The sequence below is a fragment of the Raphanus sativus genome, chromosome 9 (genome assembly GCF_000801105.2).
Source record: "Raphanus sativus cultivar WK10039 chromosome 9, ASM80110v3, whole genome shotgun sequence".
In the NCBI taxonomy this organism is placed as follows: Eukaryota; Viridiplantae; Streptophyta; class Magnoliopsida; order Brassicales; family Brassicaceae; genus Raphanus; species Raphanus sativus.
The window spans coordinates 3,715,214-3,730,330 of record NC_079519.1 but is presented as its reverse complement, the minus strand read 5'-3'; the positions used below and the strand labels follow the sequence as shown (position 1 = coordinate 3,730,330).

Sequence of the window (15,117 nt, the reverse complement as noted above, 5' to 3'; positions counted from 1 at the left end):
CCGGTTCAGCAGGTAATTTTTCAAAAATAATTATTTAATTAATAAAATAAACAAAATAAATAAATAAAAAATTCAAAAATAAGTAAAAATCGAAACTTTTGATAAAATTTACAAAAATGAAAACAAAAAAATTAAATAAAAATTTTAGAAAATTTAAATTTTCATTCTTTTTTTTGAAATTTATGAATTTTTTATTTTTCTGTTTTTAATTTGATCTCATTTATTTTTGAATTTTAATTTTCAAATATTAATTAATTTTCAATGTTTTCTCCAAATAAATTATGACCGTATCTACAAATGTAAAATATTTCTAAATTGGTAACTTTTCTCTAAACAAATCATGACCACATCTTTATGATTCTCTTCATCATTGTCAGAACCATGTCCTCCGGTACACCACTCTCATATCAGATAACCTTGTTGCCTTTTTGGGATATAATGTCAATTGAGCCTCGTTCGGTGGAAATCTAGTTTTCAACATTGAAAGTGTTTTAGGAAAGATTCACCATGACTATCGAAATTATATTTAAGGGGTGTTATTGAATATAGATTTTACTGGAATTGGAATTAAGTATTGTAATTAGAGTTTGAATCTATTCTATTGGAATTTTGATGATTCCGCATGTGATTTGTAGTTCAATTTGTAATTGATATGGACTTTTCTGTTTCCAAAACTATTGAATTAAAAAAATATAATACATTTTAGTTTACTTTATGAAAGTTAATAACATTTTGAGAGGGGAAGTGAATGACTTTTACGTTTTTAAATAACATTTTTTGGTGGAATGAAATCGAACCTAGAAAATGAAATTAGTGGAAAAAAGAGTATCAAACTAAAACACCAAAAATATATTCCTTTAAAAAATTAAGAAAAAATTAAGAGATTTCCACTTTCGATCAATCCTGCAACAGACCACCAAACTCATTAATCAAATACATACTCAATTTGTCTGAGATCAGAAAGCAATAGCAGCATCGATCAGATCCATAATGTGAAATCAATAAGAGAAAAAAATAAAAGGAAAAGAAATAATAGAAACCCAATTCTCTAAAAAAGGTTTGATCATTTCTCCTCAAAGGTAAAAAATTTCAAAGACAACCGTAGATAAAGTAGATTTGAAGAAATCCAAAATCTTAACCAGAAGCAAGCACAAGAGTTTGTAAATACATCAAATTCCATTGAAACTAAATTCCAACATAATCTTATCGAAATTGAACAACATGTGACTAATTCATTTCATATATCATCTAACCAGTATTTTTAAATCTAGACCGACTCGATGGTTGAAGCATGCTTAACTATGAATCGTTAGTGTAGTCGGACCTGACTCTAATAATTGATTCGACCATAGACTTATTATGTAGTTAGATTGAGTCTAAAAACTATTGAACTAAATAAAACTATTCAAACAATCAAAAATCTGTAAACTAATCATATGAATAAATAATTAGTTTATATTTACAAAGTTTTTATATTGGATATATGTGTATATTTTAAGTATGTATTAAATTTACTAACATTACTTTAAAATTATATATTACGCATATATGGATCCAAGTGATTGAATTAGGTTTGATTTGGTCGAACTAATTTAATCATGATCCAAATAGTTATCCGGTTGTAAAACCATTTACATCTAATAAATATTCAATCCAATAATAATTAAATTTCACTTTAGATTTGAATATTATTAGGGAAATGTATTCAACTGATAGTTTTAGGTAATTTTTTAAACTGATAAATTCACTTTTATTCAAATATGAATATTAAAATTCATTTAAAATTCATGTTTGAATTACAATAACATTAGATTTTAAACGAATTGTTAAAATGCATGTTTGAATTACAATGAATTTGTCATTTTAACACAAATCATCTAAAAATTTTAGTTGAATACACTCGCTTAGTTTCGAGTGCAAACTGGATTTTATATACAATTAAGAGTTTATTTGTGAAATAGCCAAAAAAAATTGGTTTTGTAGAGAGAAGGTAGAGAGAAATAGGAAGAGAAAAGAGGTGAAAGAGTATTATTTTGGTTAGTGAATAAGTTTTGTTTTTTTGTTTTATACCACCCAATTTCCCTAAAACTAAAAACATTTAAACTTGAGTTATGAATAACCGAATTCTGAACCGGAAAATATATTAATTTTGAAAACTTATTGACACGCGTCAGTTGGTAATTGGTTAACACATATAGAAAGCATGAAATCGGATCCAAAAAATCGGATCCCGGATCCATCACGTCTTTGCTCAAAAGAGAAACCCTACAGTAACCAGGGGCCAAGTTCCTCGTCCTGAATCTCTCGATTTCGATCTTCTTAGATGGAATCAATCGGCTAATCTCGCTCTCCCAAAGAAAGAAAATGTCCAATCACTCCAGAGACGAACCAAGCACCGCCCCGAGAACAGATCAGTGGTACGATCTCGTCCTCGGCTCCTCTGCTAAGGACGATTCCTCCCATAAATTCTGCACCTTGCGATGTAAGTTTCGATCTTTCTCATCGATTAGGTTTCAGATTGATTAATCTCACTTTAATTGGGTTAATGATTACTTTTGATCAGATGAATTCAAACCGGCTTCTATCGACAAGAAGAGGTCAGGGAACCTGCACAAGAAGAAAGACAACAGAGTCTCCGTCGAGTTTCAGAACAACCAGCCTGGCAAACCTAAGGTGACGTTCGAAGGCAGCAGCGAGGACTATAAGGATAACGACGCTGTGCTGTTTTTCGACGGGGAGAAGTTTCGTTTGGAGAGACTGCATAGAGCTGTCAAGCAGCTTAGGCATCTCAGGACTCCTGGTGAATCTGCCGCTGCCGCGGCGGCTTCTTCTCAGTCTGCAGTGCCTCCTCCTCCTCCTCCTGTGGAGCAGCAGCAGCATCGGTTGTCTCCTCCTCCTGTTGTTGGTCGTCCTGCTTCTAAGTCTCCGCATGTGCATAGAAGTTTGCTTCCAGATGTGCCTGTGAGTTTTCGTGTATTGGTTTGCTATGTTACTTGAGTGTACAGTTTTTGATGTACGGTTTGTGTGATGTCTGCAGGTTGAAGTTGAAAGAATCGAAATTGGGAAGCGGGAGAGCTCAGGTTTGTAGTTTGTTCCAGTGATATTTCTCTTATAGCTATATATGTAGTTTCTAAAGATTTGGAGTTTGATTTTTTGGGATCATTAGGTTCACTGCATAGAATGAAAAAGAGCTTTACTCATCACTGCTTAGTCTCTTTCTTCATTAACCGCGGTTTCTTAGTCTCTTTCTTCATTAACCGCGGTTTTGATGTATATATGGTTAGTTGAGATTGGTTAGTAGTTAATAGAGGTCTGATTGCTAAAGAAACTAAAGTTCTCTTCCTTGTATAGTAGTCATAGTTCTCATCACTGCTTAGTCTCTTTCTTCGTAAACCGCGGTTTTGAATTTTGATGTATATATGGTTGGTTGAGCTTGATTGCTAGTACATGGAGGTCTGATTGCTAAAGAAATTAAAGCTCTCTTCCTTGTAAAGTAGTCTTTATTAATTGAATTCTTCTGATCATGAGTTCTCATTGCGGCTATGACTATTGGTTTCTCTAGTGGTTATATATAGTCAATGGAGACTAAGCAGGAATATTAAACTGCTGATTCATTTTGTTTACAAAATCCACACTACCTTTTCTTGATATGTACTTACTAAATCTGGTTTTCGCTTTTTAACTGTGAGAGCTAATGTGATTGTAGCTGAACCTGCCATCCCTGCAAACAACGCACCTTCTATCTCACCAGTTGATGACAAGAACGAAGACGGAGAAGAAGGACATCACGAGATTGATCTGGTTGATATATTTGGCTCATTTACGCCAGAGAAGGACAATGCAGAGAGAGATGACGCTGAGGCTGGTGGAGAATACGAGGAAAGCTTAAACAAACAGCTTAGCATAACGGAAGAGGAGATTGCAGATGTGGATGATGACAGTGGCGGCGAAGGAGAGAGGGGTCTGAACGCAGCGGAAGCGCTCAGAGCGCAAGTAAACGCAGAGGTGCAGCAAAAACGTGAAAGCTCAAGCTCGAGCAGTAGCAGCGGAAGCAGCAGCGGGAGCGACAGTGATGGTAGGAGCAAAAGCGTAAGCAGCGGAAGTGGGCAGAGTAGCAGCGGAAGCAGTAGCCGTAGCCGTGGAAGTGGAGGGAGTGACGATGAAGATGAAGTCAACTCCGTGTAACAGAAGAATACAACAATATTACCGAACTTTATTTGTGTCTGAATAATTTTGGCTGGCTTTGAAGATCCTCCAAAAGGGTAACTTTCACTTACTTAAGAATGAACAAAGCAGACTATAGATGATATGGTCCTGTTTGGAACATTAACAAATCCAGCTTCTACTTGTGTCTTAAAGCTGTCCCAACTCTTCAATTAAATCTCACTCGCTTTAATCGGCGCGTGAAAACAAACAGGCTTCATATATAAATGTCTTGTCTAGTGGAAGGAACGTGGATGACACGCACTGGAAGGAGCCGAGTTCACCAGACTGAGCCACGGAGATCGAGAATCGTTGTCTTCTTCTTCTACACAGCCTCCAAGTCCAAACTTTGTTACGTCTCTCTCTCTCTCTCTCCTTTAGCTCCGTTTTGTCTGATCTCGTCGGTGTCTGAATCTCCCGGACTCGCTAAACGCCGAGATCTCGTCCTCCACGTTTCTCAAGATCCACCTATGAGCTCTGACTTGATCAGTGCAAACAGATGGGAGCTGAGAAGAAATGGCTATTCACTCTCTTCTCTGTAGTGTTCCTCTCTGTCTTCCTCCTCTTACTACTCTACTCTCTCTCTGCTTTCACCTCTAAGCCTTTCCCTTCCCCTATCCATCACGGCCCTCATCACCCGCCATCTTTCGCTTACTACATAACCGGAGGTCATGGGGACGGTGACCGGATCTTTAGGTTGCTCCTCGCGGTTTATCATCCGAGGAACCGGTATCTTCTCCATCTCGGCGCTGAAGCTACTGAAGCAGAGAGGCTATCTCTTCTCTCCCGCTTGAAAACTGTCCCTGCTGTGAACGCCTTTGGGAACGTTGATGTGCTGGGGAAAGTTGATCGTCTCTCTGACAATGGCGCTTCTAAAACGGCTGCTACTCTCCACGCTGTCTCCATCTTGCTGAAGCTTGGTCGCTCTTGGAACTGGTTCATTGAGCTTAGCGCCTTGGATTATCCCCTCATTACTCAAGACGGTATGTAAGATGATGTTTCTTGCCTCTCTTTTGAGCTTTCTTGTTATGTTTGGTCTCTGTTAGATATTTATTAGCGTTATTGATAACAACTCTGATCTCTTTATTGCAAATTCGAAAAGCTTTAGATATTTATTACATCCATTACTTCATCTTGTTTGTTCATATGATTTGATTTAAAAAGTAACGTTTTCTCCTACTCATGTCTTCTCTCAGACTTGTCTCATGTGTTTGCCTCGGTTAACAGAAGCATCAACTTCATTGATCATACTAGTGATCTATCTTGGAAAGAGTAAGTATCTCATACACTCCCTTTTTTTCTCAGTGTAATGTTCAAGAAATCGAGTCATTTTATAAGAGATTATTGCTTACGCAGATGCTTAGACCGATTTTTTTTCTTGAAATAGTTTCTAATTCTAATAAATAGTGTTATTATTTTTTCTCTGTAGATCTCAGAGAATCAAACCTATTGTTGTCGATCCAGCACTATACTTAGCAAGAAGAACACAGCTCTTCACTGCTACTGAGAAGAGACCAACACCAGATGCTTTCAAAGTCTTTACAGGTTAAAAGATTCATTACCTAATTATATAACTCTATGTGACCTACGTATATGCTTCATTCTAACCTTTAATATATCACCCAGGCTCGCCGTGGATCGTACTAAGCAGATCTTTCTTGGAGTATTGCATCTTCGGTTGGGACAATCTACCGAGAATCCTCCTCATGTATTTCAACAACGTGATCCTCTCTGAAGAATGCTACTTCCACACCGTGATATGCAACGCTCCCGAGTTTAGTAACACGACAGTCAACGGTGACTTGCGTTACATGGTATGGGACAGTCCGCCGAAGATGGAGCCGCACTTCCTCAGCGTATCGGATTACGACGCAATGGCTCAGAGCGGAGCAGCTTTCGCTAGGCAGTTCAAGAAAGACGATCCGGTTTTGGACATGGTCGATAGAGATATCTTGAAACGTCGTGGACGTTACAGGGTGACTCCTGGCGCTTGGTGCGCGAGGCATGGTAGTAGCTGGTGGTGGACTGATCCTTGCTCGGAGTGGGATGATGTTAACGTGGTCAAAGGTGGACCTCAGGCTAAGAAGCTTGATGAGACGGTAACGAATTTTCTAGATGATTTGAGTTCGCAAACGAATCAATGCAAGTAGAAGAAAGGGGAATGATGGGGATTTGTCGGAATCGGAATCAGTTATACACACGACACGAGTTTTACATTGTTTTAATGTCTGTAAGGTTTTTAATTCTTTGAGAGCTGATTGTATTTATAAAGTAGCTGGTATGTATCATTAGTTGTCGTCTACCTTCTTGTATCTCCTGCATAAACAGTGGTCTTCTTCTGAAAGGAGGACATATCTCTTGAGTCTTGGCTACTCTGCTGTAGAGTACATTCTCTTCTGAAGATAAATTTTTCGGTTTTGGTTTAGTTCAATACTTTTTAAAATGCTTTGGTTATTCATTTGGGTTGATAATCGGTTAGTTCAGTTCAATTCGACATGTTTTACAAGGTTATCGGTTAGTTCAGTTCAATAATCGGTTTTTCTGTAAAGAATAAAAATAAACCGAATCATACCAAACTAAAGAAAATCTGAGCAGTTTAGAGACTGTTTTCTTTCTTGCCCAAAAAAGGACTGTTTTCTTTCTTAGCAAAAGTCCACAAATACAGTTGTCGGAATCGTGGTCTGATATTGGTTGTTCATAATCTTGAAGTTGTCCGAAAGCAAACTCATATCCTCAGTAATAATAAAGCATCTTAGACAGAAAGCCTATGCGGTCGGTCATAAATTGTTCTTTTTTTTCAATGACTATATCAGGATAACCCTTTTTGGAAATTACTTTATATCGGTAACCTCCGTTTTAGCATATTGTTGTTTTCTTAAGATCATCTCCAACAGACCTTCAAACCCTCAAATTTTAAGGTTTTTGTCATTCCAACAGACCTTTAAATCCTCAAATTTGAGGTTCCACTATTCAGGCCCTCAAAACACTATTTACTTTTCAATTTAGTCCTTATAAATTTGTAACTTACATATATTTGTACTAATATTAATTTTTTTATTACTTTCATCCTTGTAACTATATTTCACTTAAATCTTTAAATATATCTTATATATACAGATATATATACATATATATACACACACATATATATATATAAAATATAAAATATGTTAAAATTAAAATAAAATAAATAAATAAAAAATATTACTTAAAAGATATTTATTATTTCACAGAACATTTATATTAAATTTAACAATATACTGCATGATATAATGACAGCATGCATTATTATGCATAACATGATAATTGAAGACGAACGTGATATCAACGCACCGGTTAGAGATGCAAGACCGGCACCACAAGCAACCGTTGAAATGACGATAAATGAAAATGCTCGATTCCAACAGTTTTTAACTCGTAATCTTCAGATAAAAAATCGAGAAGCTCATTTCTTACTTCGAAATGCGTTGATTGATCATATATGGGAATACTATGGAAATGGCAATAATGAGTAATTTGTATTTTTCTATATTTTTATGAATTAATCTATGTTTTATTATTATTTTATGTAATTTTGTGTTATAATAAATTGTATTTATAAATATTATGTTTATAATTTCAGTGTGTATGTACTATCTATCTATGAAAAATATAATGATGATAGTTAATCTATATTAAAGTTAGGAACTGAAATGTAAATTACATAAAATTCTAAAAATAAATTTGAGGATCCTTGTTGAAGTAACCCACCCTCAAACCCTCATTTTGAGGATCATTGGCCCTTAAAATGAAGTTCTTTGTTGAAGATGCTCTAAGGGGGGGTTAAATTCTTGTAGGATACTTTAATAAAAGGTAAAATATCACAGACCATGGAGATCATGTGATGCGTTCTTCACCTTTGTGGAAGAACATTACTCTTATCGAGTACCTTATAAGCTTGATATGGTGAATAGACACATTATTCTTACGATCCCAAAATGGTATATTATATTGCCTTGGTAAAATTATTAGTCAAATTATATACTGATACGGTAACATTGACCAACACGTGGTGGTACAGAAGTATATTTAGATCTATGGGCCCAGTACGTAATAAGTAAACTCGTTACAGTCATGATGGTTTAATTTCACTATGTGCAAAGTTTACGTATGCGCCACTTGGTCTTCGGTTCAGAAATTTTATATATCGTGTGTGGTTGCAGGAAACTTCTTAATATCAAGTGCTACATTGAGACGACAAACCATTTCAACTTATTGAGATAAAGGGACATCAGTCAAGGGCTACATTGAAATGACAAACCATTTCAATTTTAACTTCATACATTTATACAAAATAGAGAATATCTCTTACCCTCACTCCTCACCAAAAAGGATATATGAGTAGCTTAGAGTTAGAAGAGAAAACATAGAAAAATATAACTTTGTAAAAAGGAGAAAAGAGGTCTATGAATGTGATAATTAGGGTGTAAGAGAAGAAAATGCCAACGAAGTTTATAGGGTGGAAAGTATAAAGACAAGCAAAATATATATATTAATGCAAACAATAAAAAGATGTGGAGGGGCTTATAACTTATTATTCAAACTATATATAGACTACATGAATAGTTTGATTGAGTTGTCTACTTCTTAAAATCGGACCCCCACATACCCTATTTTCTCATGGAATCATTGCCCTTAAACTGCTACATTCCTTTCTTTCTTCTTTAATCAGTTCCATTACTATTACCTTGTACTGTTTCTTACCTAAACTAAATAATTGAATGTGTGATTGATTAGTATATCTATAAACACTATTTATCATCCATTCGAGATCTTCTATAAATCCAAAATAACAAAACAGCTAAATTAAAAGGGTTGTGTAGTTTACAATAAACAATAGGTCAATGCCATTAACTTATTACTACTACTATGTTACTTCTACCCTATTTTATAAAATGTCTTGGTTCAAAGTGAAAAGTTTAGAAAACATATTAATTACACCTTTTAATTTGTTTTTAATTTTATACTCGAAACACCATTTGATATTTAGTAAAATATTTTAACTAATAAAAACACTGTATAATATTCTAAATGATTACAAATTAAGATAAAATAAACTTAACTTTTTCAAAAAGAAGCTCTAAACCATCCTATAAATTGATAAAAACATCCTATATTATGGGAAGACATACCGACATGATATATATAGCTAGCTATAGGCATAGGGGTTTAGTAATCATAAACAAAAATTGTAATCCATAGACCTTTTTAAACACAAACCAAAAGAAAAGTTTAAGTCTTTAAGATGGTGAAAAGAAAGATCGAGACAACAATAATTGCCATTACCGATGCATTAAATTTGACGCATGTGAACTGTGAGGTGATGTGAATAGGAAAAGACCTCTAATCCCGTGACATTGTTTTATGACTCAAGCATAGATAGATGACATTATGAACATAAGAAAACTATCATTTTAGTTGCAGATTCTAACTACATGCTCCATTTAATAATCACCCTTTTGTTTATTCCATACTTAACTTTTAATTGTAGTTCATCTAGTATGAAACAGAGATTATACTTTTGTCCGAGACGTGTGAACTAGCCTCAACAACGGCCTCGTTGTCCGCCGTGTGATATTTGGAGGAACACATCATTAGAGGGCCACCTCTTAGTTATATACACCTCCATAATCACACTTTATGAATATTATGCATTTAATTATAATTAAGTTATTGATGTACAAATCATCGGCACACTGCTTGCTCATTAAGTCACCAAATATGTATATATATATGGTCGTCGAGTCGATAATATATGCATCTCTGATCTCTCTGACTCGTTGTCCAAAAAAAAAAGATCTCTCTGACTCTTGTGAGAGAAAATGGGAGCTCTTGATTCTCTCTCTGAATACATCTCCGACTACTTCCACGTCTCCCGAAAAAGAAAGAAGCGTAAAGTCAAGCAGGTCATATATATATTTATAACTATGCTACTCAGATGTTTCTTTATCTATTCAAAGCCTGATATTTTTAAAGCTTTGCTTAACCTTTTCTTCTTTTGGTGGCAGACGGTGAATATAAAGGTGAAGATGGACTGCGACGGCTGCGAACGCAGAGTCAAGAACGCTGTTTCCTCCATGAAAGGTTCAAATTTCCAGCTCCTGCTAGCTCCTAATATCATAAATAATTTATTTACCTTAATATTGTAATTCTTGATTTCCATAATACCTAATGAAACACCAAAACCCTTTCTATAATTTACGAAAACATGCCATTGAAAAGAATCTAATAATGACGTAGGCGTGGAAACGGTGGAGCTGAACAGGAAGATACACAAAGTGACGGTGAGTGGGTACGTGGAACCGAAGAAGGTGTTGAAGAGAGTCGAAAGGACAGGGAAAAAGGCGGAGATATGGCCGTACGTTCCTTACAACGTGGTGGCATATCCATATGCAGTCGGAGCTTACGACAAGAAAGCTCCGGCCGGTTATGTGAGGAGGTCTGACCAGTCACAGCCACTACCCGGAGCTCCAGACGACGTGATCATGTCGCTTTTTAGCGACGAGAACCCCAACGCTTGCACCGTTATGTAATAAATAAAGTATCATTGTAATATTAATATCCACCGCACATACTTAACGTTTTACTTTTTTTATTTGTGGTATAATAATATGCATAGAGGAAGAAGCAAGTAGTATTTTCATTTTTGTTATCAATCGTGTTGTATCATTAGCTAGGGCTTTGGTTTGCCTTAATTTGTGTCATCGTTAGGTTGTTTTACCAGTTACGCTATTTACTAAACAAAAATAAAATAAGTAATAAGCAAGTAATGTTAAAAATGATTGGTAATTCCGAAAACCCCTAATTAAGATTTTTTGGTTAATGTTGTGAATGATAAGATTAAATCTAACTTAAGTGTAACCGTTACAAAACATTCGGATCACTAGTAGTTAAAGGAGAAGGAGCCATGTGTAAAGAAAGTTAGAAATCGCGTTCTCAAGATACAATTCGTTTACTGCACGATTTTATCTGCTTGTTTTGTTTCACTATAATCTTTATCGAGTCCGTTTATTACGTGCGTGGATCATATCTTTAAAGCGTTTGATTGAATAAGTACACATCAATTGATATCGTAGTTGACAACTAGATATGCGTATTAGTGTATTATATGACTAATTAACCATCGGTTAGTTGAAAATACTAGTAAATAACCTCACGTGAAGCAACCACATGTTTGATTCTTTGAATGTTCTAAACGGATATGCCAAGAAAAACACATTTCAAAACTTTATAAGTTTACGGCCCTTATTGAGAACACATATAAATGTGCATTTGAAATCCCAATCAACTAACTGAAATGACTTATGATTATATCATGACTTAACACAAGCTCGAGTTAGATTTGAAGTTGTGAAAATGACGCAAAACATTGAAAACAAGACAAAAGGAGAGACGAGACGCGGCATATGAATTGCAAACGCAAAATCATAACTTTTTAACACACGTGACAGTTAAAGGCAATCTCAAAACAATAGAGATTGGATATTAGAGAGCTTTATTGAACGAAATGAAAATAGCTTTAAGAAGCTTTATTGTGCAGAAATGTAAAGAGAAGAGAGTAAACTTAGATTGTCTTCAAGAAGAATAACAGTAACCGAGACATCGACGGCTCTCATTCATTTTTACTATGATTTGGTAATTATCGAGACAATACTAAAATTATTATATTAGGTCATCAGTCGCAGTAATTTCTCAATTGTCTTTTAAAATCGGGCAGGTAGGACGCATTCGTTCTCTGGCTCGTTTACATTCGAGTTTTTGGGGTTTTAAAGAATTGAAAATTTGATCAAATTATCATTTCTCGATCTAGTTTGATTCAGTTGAGTTCAGATTCATATCTAGCTCTAGAAAACTAAGGGATTAATATTTGCATATTTCTAGTATATTTAACTGCATTTGGGTATGTTTTTTTAATTCATCCGGTCTATTTGTTTTGGCTGCATAGAACTCACGTTCGGTACAAATATTTTGGTATAGTATATAGGCTTTCAACCACTCAACTGATTTTAATAATTCGGTCCGGTTCGTCTTTTTCTACTGGGCTAACTGACAAAGTAGAATGTACTGGACTAGCATGTCTCTCGTTATGGGCATTATTTTGTTCTACACAACGGTCAAGTTTTCTTCTATCTCATCCATTCTACTAAATTAAATTAAGAATATGACCATATATTCTATTAATATATGTTTATTCTAACTATTATTCATTTATTTAAAGATAAAACAAATCATATATCACTTTTACGTAACACAAATATAAAAATTAAAGTTCAAAACATGTAAAATAAAAAAAACATATCCACATTTAAAAAACAGATCATAGTCTAGTACTCTTATAAAGTCCAAGCAAATACAGTCTAACTATACTACAATATCTTATTTTTCAAAATTTTAGAATTTTTGACAATGTAGCATAGCTAAATTGCATTTGCTTCTGTTTCATGTTTCTTACTTCATTTCTAATTGTAGTCTCTGGATCTGATCATTATTATTTACTTATGATTGGTTTTCGGCTTCATTTGTTCTGAAGCAGTGTTTAGGCTCCGATTAGCATGTAATTTTTTTGTTACCAGCATTATTTTTGCTTTCCATATCTTTTGTCAGATATGGATATTTTGGCACCTATTTTTTTTTGAATTTCGAGTAGTTCTTTTTAATTTTGAGTAGTTCAATTATGCTCTTTTGGAATTATTCAGATTTTCTTGAAAATCTTTTCAGTTTTGGTTTGATTTTTATCGATTATATTTATATTAAGAATCAAAACATATTCAAATATTTACATAGTCGGATTTTGTTTGATTATTTAGTCCGTACATTACCCCAAATTAATATAAAACTATCCGATAATTCAAACATTGTACTAAATATTCAGAAATTTTATATAAGTAATCTATTCTATCTTTAAAATAATCTTGACTTGTTGACCAACAAAATATTGACTTTTGCTGATTTTGTGGGACTCGAGACTTCATAATATCAATGAAATCCTCAAATGACAAAAATACAAACGAAAAATAAAAATCTTGATTTTAGATACACAAAATATTCAACACTCTCTGGAGAATACACTATAGTATTCTTAATGATTGAGTTCCTTGAATGATAAATGAATTACAGTGTAACCTTTTTAAATTAATACTTAATAAATTAATATACACTAAAAATCTCTATAAATTAATATAATTTTATAATTCCAAATTAAATTTTTGATTTAGTTAGTATATCGATAAATTAATAATCTCTATAAATTAATAAAAATTTATAGTTTTGGTGTAGTTCTAACATTATTAATTATAGAGGTTATACCGTAATAGACTGTTTCTATTCAGTAAATAACCACCCAGCCGTTGTTAAATAGACTACCCACATTAACATATCCACTTAAGCGAATCGTTACTAAAAGCATGTGCCTATTCGAACTTGAAAACACTTAGTAGAGTTAATCGAAAGAACCTTAACCCTAGTACCTTGACTATTACTAGTAGATCTAGCTCCCAGTCAACATTTAAACCCCTTGAAGGAAACTTTATTCTAATTCACCTACTCTCATTTGACCCCCCAAAAGAAAAGAATTTCACCTACTCTTTTGAAAGTTCTTCCGGGACTAAATTCTACAAGATAAATAATTTAATTCTTAGCTAAAAATAATTCAACTAAACTAAAAGGAATAATACAAATGGTTAATTCATTATATGAATAATACAAACGATCATTCAAAGTCTCTTAATACACTTGAATGAGAATCATGTAATCAATTTATATCCAATTTTAATCAAATTAGAACAAAAGGAAATCAGAGTTCTAAAATGAGATTACAATCTTTAACTACAGATACTAGTATAATTGAAGGACTGCATTTTCAATTTTATTAAGAAAAAGTTACATTGAACCATGTATTTATATTCCTTTCGTTTCGATTTAATTGTCGTTGTAAGGAAAATTTTTCGTTTCAAAATAAAATGTCGTTTTAGAGTTTGAATGCAAAAATTATTAAAAAGATTCTCTATTTTTTAATTGGTTGAAATGTGGTTAGATGTATATGTAATTGTGTTTTGTCTTGAAAACATATAAAATCATATTTTTTCTTAATCTGTGTGCATAAACCAAAAACGATAACTAAAATGAATATTAGTTATTAAGATAATTATATATATATAATGGCATCCGGTTTGACGGGTTTTAATTCATGATAATATGATAATGAATAGATATATCTAAAAAGTGTTAGTTTTTTTAATTTCCTAAACACTCAAATCACAAGAGAGGGATAATTAATAAATACATGTGAATATAACTTTATAATACAAATGTTTATTTGGTTTAAAATTTTACAAATAAAGGCTGGATAAAAAATAATGTTTCTATTTTAAATAAGAGAGATTGATAGCTTTTGAACTTCCTCAACCAAATCTATTTAAAATTTGCATATAAATCTACAAAATAAAATTAATCATGAAGATAAGGAAAAAAATCCTTTAAAACGTTATGTACAAATAAACCAATAAAGTTTTTAATCTATCTTATTAAAACAGAAACATTCTGTTGGACCTAACATTTATTTTGTAAGTTTTTAAATTAAATACACATTTTATACTTTATAGTTAAGCATACATTAAATCACTAATGTTTATTTCTTTATACTACTATCCATATTTCCAAACAATATACTTATTTTTATACTACTATCAATGTTTCCAAACAATATACTTATTTCTTTATACTACTATCAATGTTTCAAAACAATATATATTTTTTATATTACTATCAATGTTTCCAAATAATACAATAATTAATCTTAGTTATTTTATATCTATCATTTTCTCTTTAAAATTTTGTAGAAACGTTATAATTTCATAAATTGCAAAATAGTGAACT

General features: G+C 33.1%; 3 protein-coding genes across 3 annotated transcripts; all 3 read left to right on the top strand.

The window, feature by feature from the left end:
• Nucleotides 1–2,235: 2,235 nt before the first annotated feature.
• On the top strand, nucleotides 2,236–4,358 carry LOC108827956 (uncharacterized). The gene is made up of 4 exons (XM_018601484.2): nucleotides 2,236–2,482; nucleotides 2,564–2,961; nucleotides 3,038–3,080; nucleotides 3,707–4,358. The coding sequence occupies exons 1-4, from the start codon at nucleotides 2,365–2,367 to the stop codon at nucleotides 4,183–4,185; spliced, it is 1,038 nt and encodes a 345-aa protein (XP_018456986.1). The 5' UTR covers nucleotides 2,236–2,364; the 3' UTR covers nucleotides 4,186–4,358.
• A 92-nt stretch (nucleotides 4,359–4,450) lies between these two features.
• LOC130499935 (beta-glucuronosyltransferase GlcAT14A-like) lies at nucleotides 4,451–6,628 on the top strand. Its single transcript, XM_056994476.1, has 4 exons — nucleotides 4,451–5,186; nucleotides 5,400–5,475; nucleotides 5,633–5,748; nucleotides 5,830–6,628. The coding sequence occupies exons 1-4, from the start codon at nucleotides 4,703–4,705 to the stop codon at nucleotides 6,351–6,353; spliced, it is 1,200 nt and encodes a 399-aa protein (XP_056850456.1). The 5' UTR covers nucleotides 4,451–4,702; the 3' UTR covers nucleotides 6,354–6,628.
• A 3,359-nt stretch (nucleotides 6,629–9,987) lies between these two features.
• On the top strand, nucleotides 9,988–11,024 carry LOC108826019 (heavy metal-associated isoprenylated plant protein 20). The gene is made up of 3 exons (XM_018599386.2): nucleotides 9,988–10,148; nucleotides 10,251–10,326; nucleotides 10,483–11,024. The coding sequence occupies exons 1-3, from the start codon at nucleotides 10,065–10,067 to the stop codon at nucleotides 10,773–10,775; spliced, it is 453 nt and encodes a 150-aa protein (XP_018454888.1). The 5' UTR covers nucleotides 9,988–10,064; the 3' UTR covers nucleotides 10,776–11,024.
• The last annotated feature ends 4,093 nt before the right edge of the window (nucleotides 11,025–15,117 follow it).

Coding starts and splice junctions, on each gene's coding strand:
- LOC108827956 (XM_018601484.2), top strand. CDS start 2,365: ATGTCCAATCACTCCAGAGACGAACCAAGCACCGCCCCGAGAACAGAT. Junction 2,483..2,563: donor TAAATTCTGCACCTTGCGAT/GTAAGTTTCGAT, acceptor ACTTTTGATCAG/ATGAATTCAAACCGGCTTCT. Junction 3,081..3,706: donor TGGGAAGCGGGAGAGCTCAG/GTTTGTAGTTTG, acceptor ATGTGATTGTAG/CTGAACCTGCCATCCCTGCA.
- LOC130499935 (XM_056994476.1), top strand. CDS start 4,703: ATGGGAGCTGAGAAGAAATGGCTATTCACTCTCTTCTCTGTAGTGTTC. Junction 5,187..5,399: donor TCCCCTCATTACTCAAGACG/GTATGTAAGATG, acceptor GTCTTCTCTCAG/ACTTGTCTCATGTGTTTGCC. Junction 5,476..5,632: donor AGTGATCTATCTTGGAAAGA/GTAAGTATCTCA, acceptor TTTTCTCTGTAG/ATCTCAGAGAATCAAACCTA.
- LOC108826019 (XM_018599386.2), top strand. CDS start 10,065: ATGGGAGCTCTTGATTCTCTCTCTGAATACATCTCCGACTACTTCCAC. Junction 10,149..10,250: donor AGAAGCGTAAAGTCAAGCAG/GTCATATATATA, acceptor TTTTGGTGGCAG/ACGGTGAATATAAAGGTGAA. Junction 10,327..10,482: donor CGCTGTTTCCTCCATGAAAG/GTTCAAATTTCC, acceptor ATAATGACGTAG/GCGTGGAAACGGTGGAGCTG.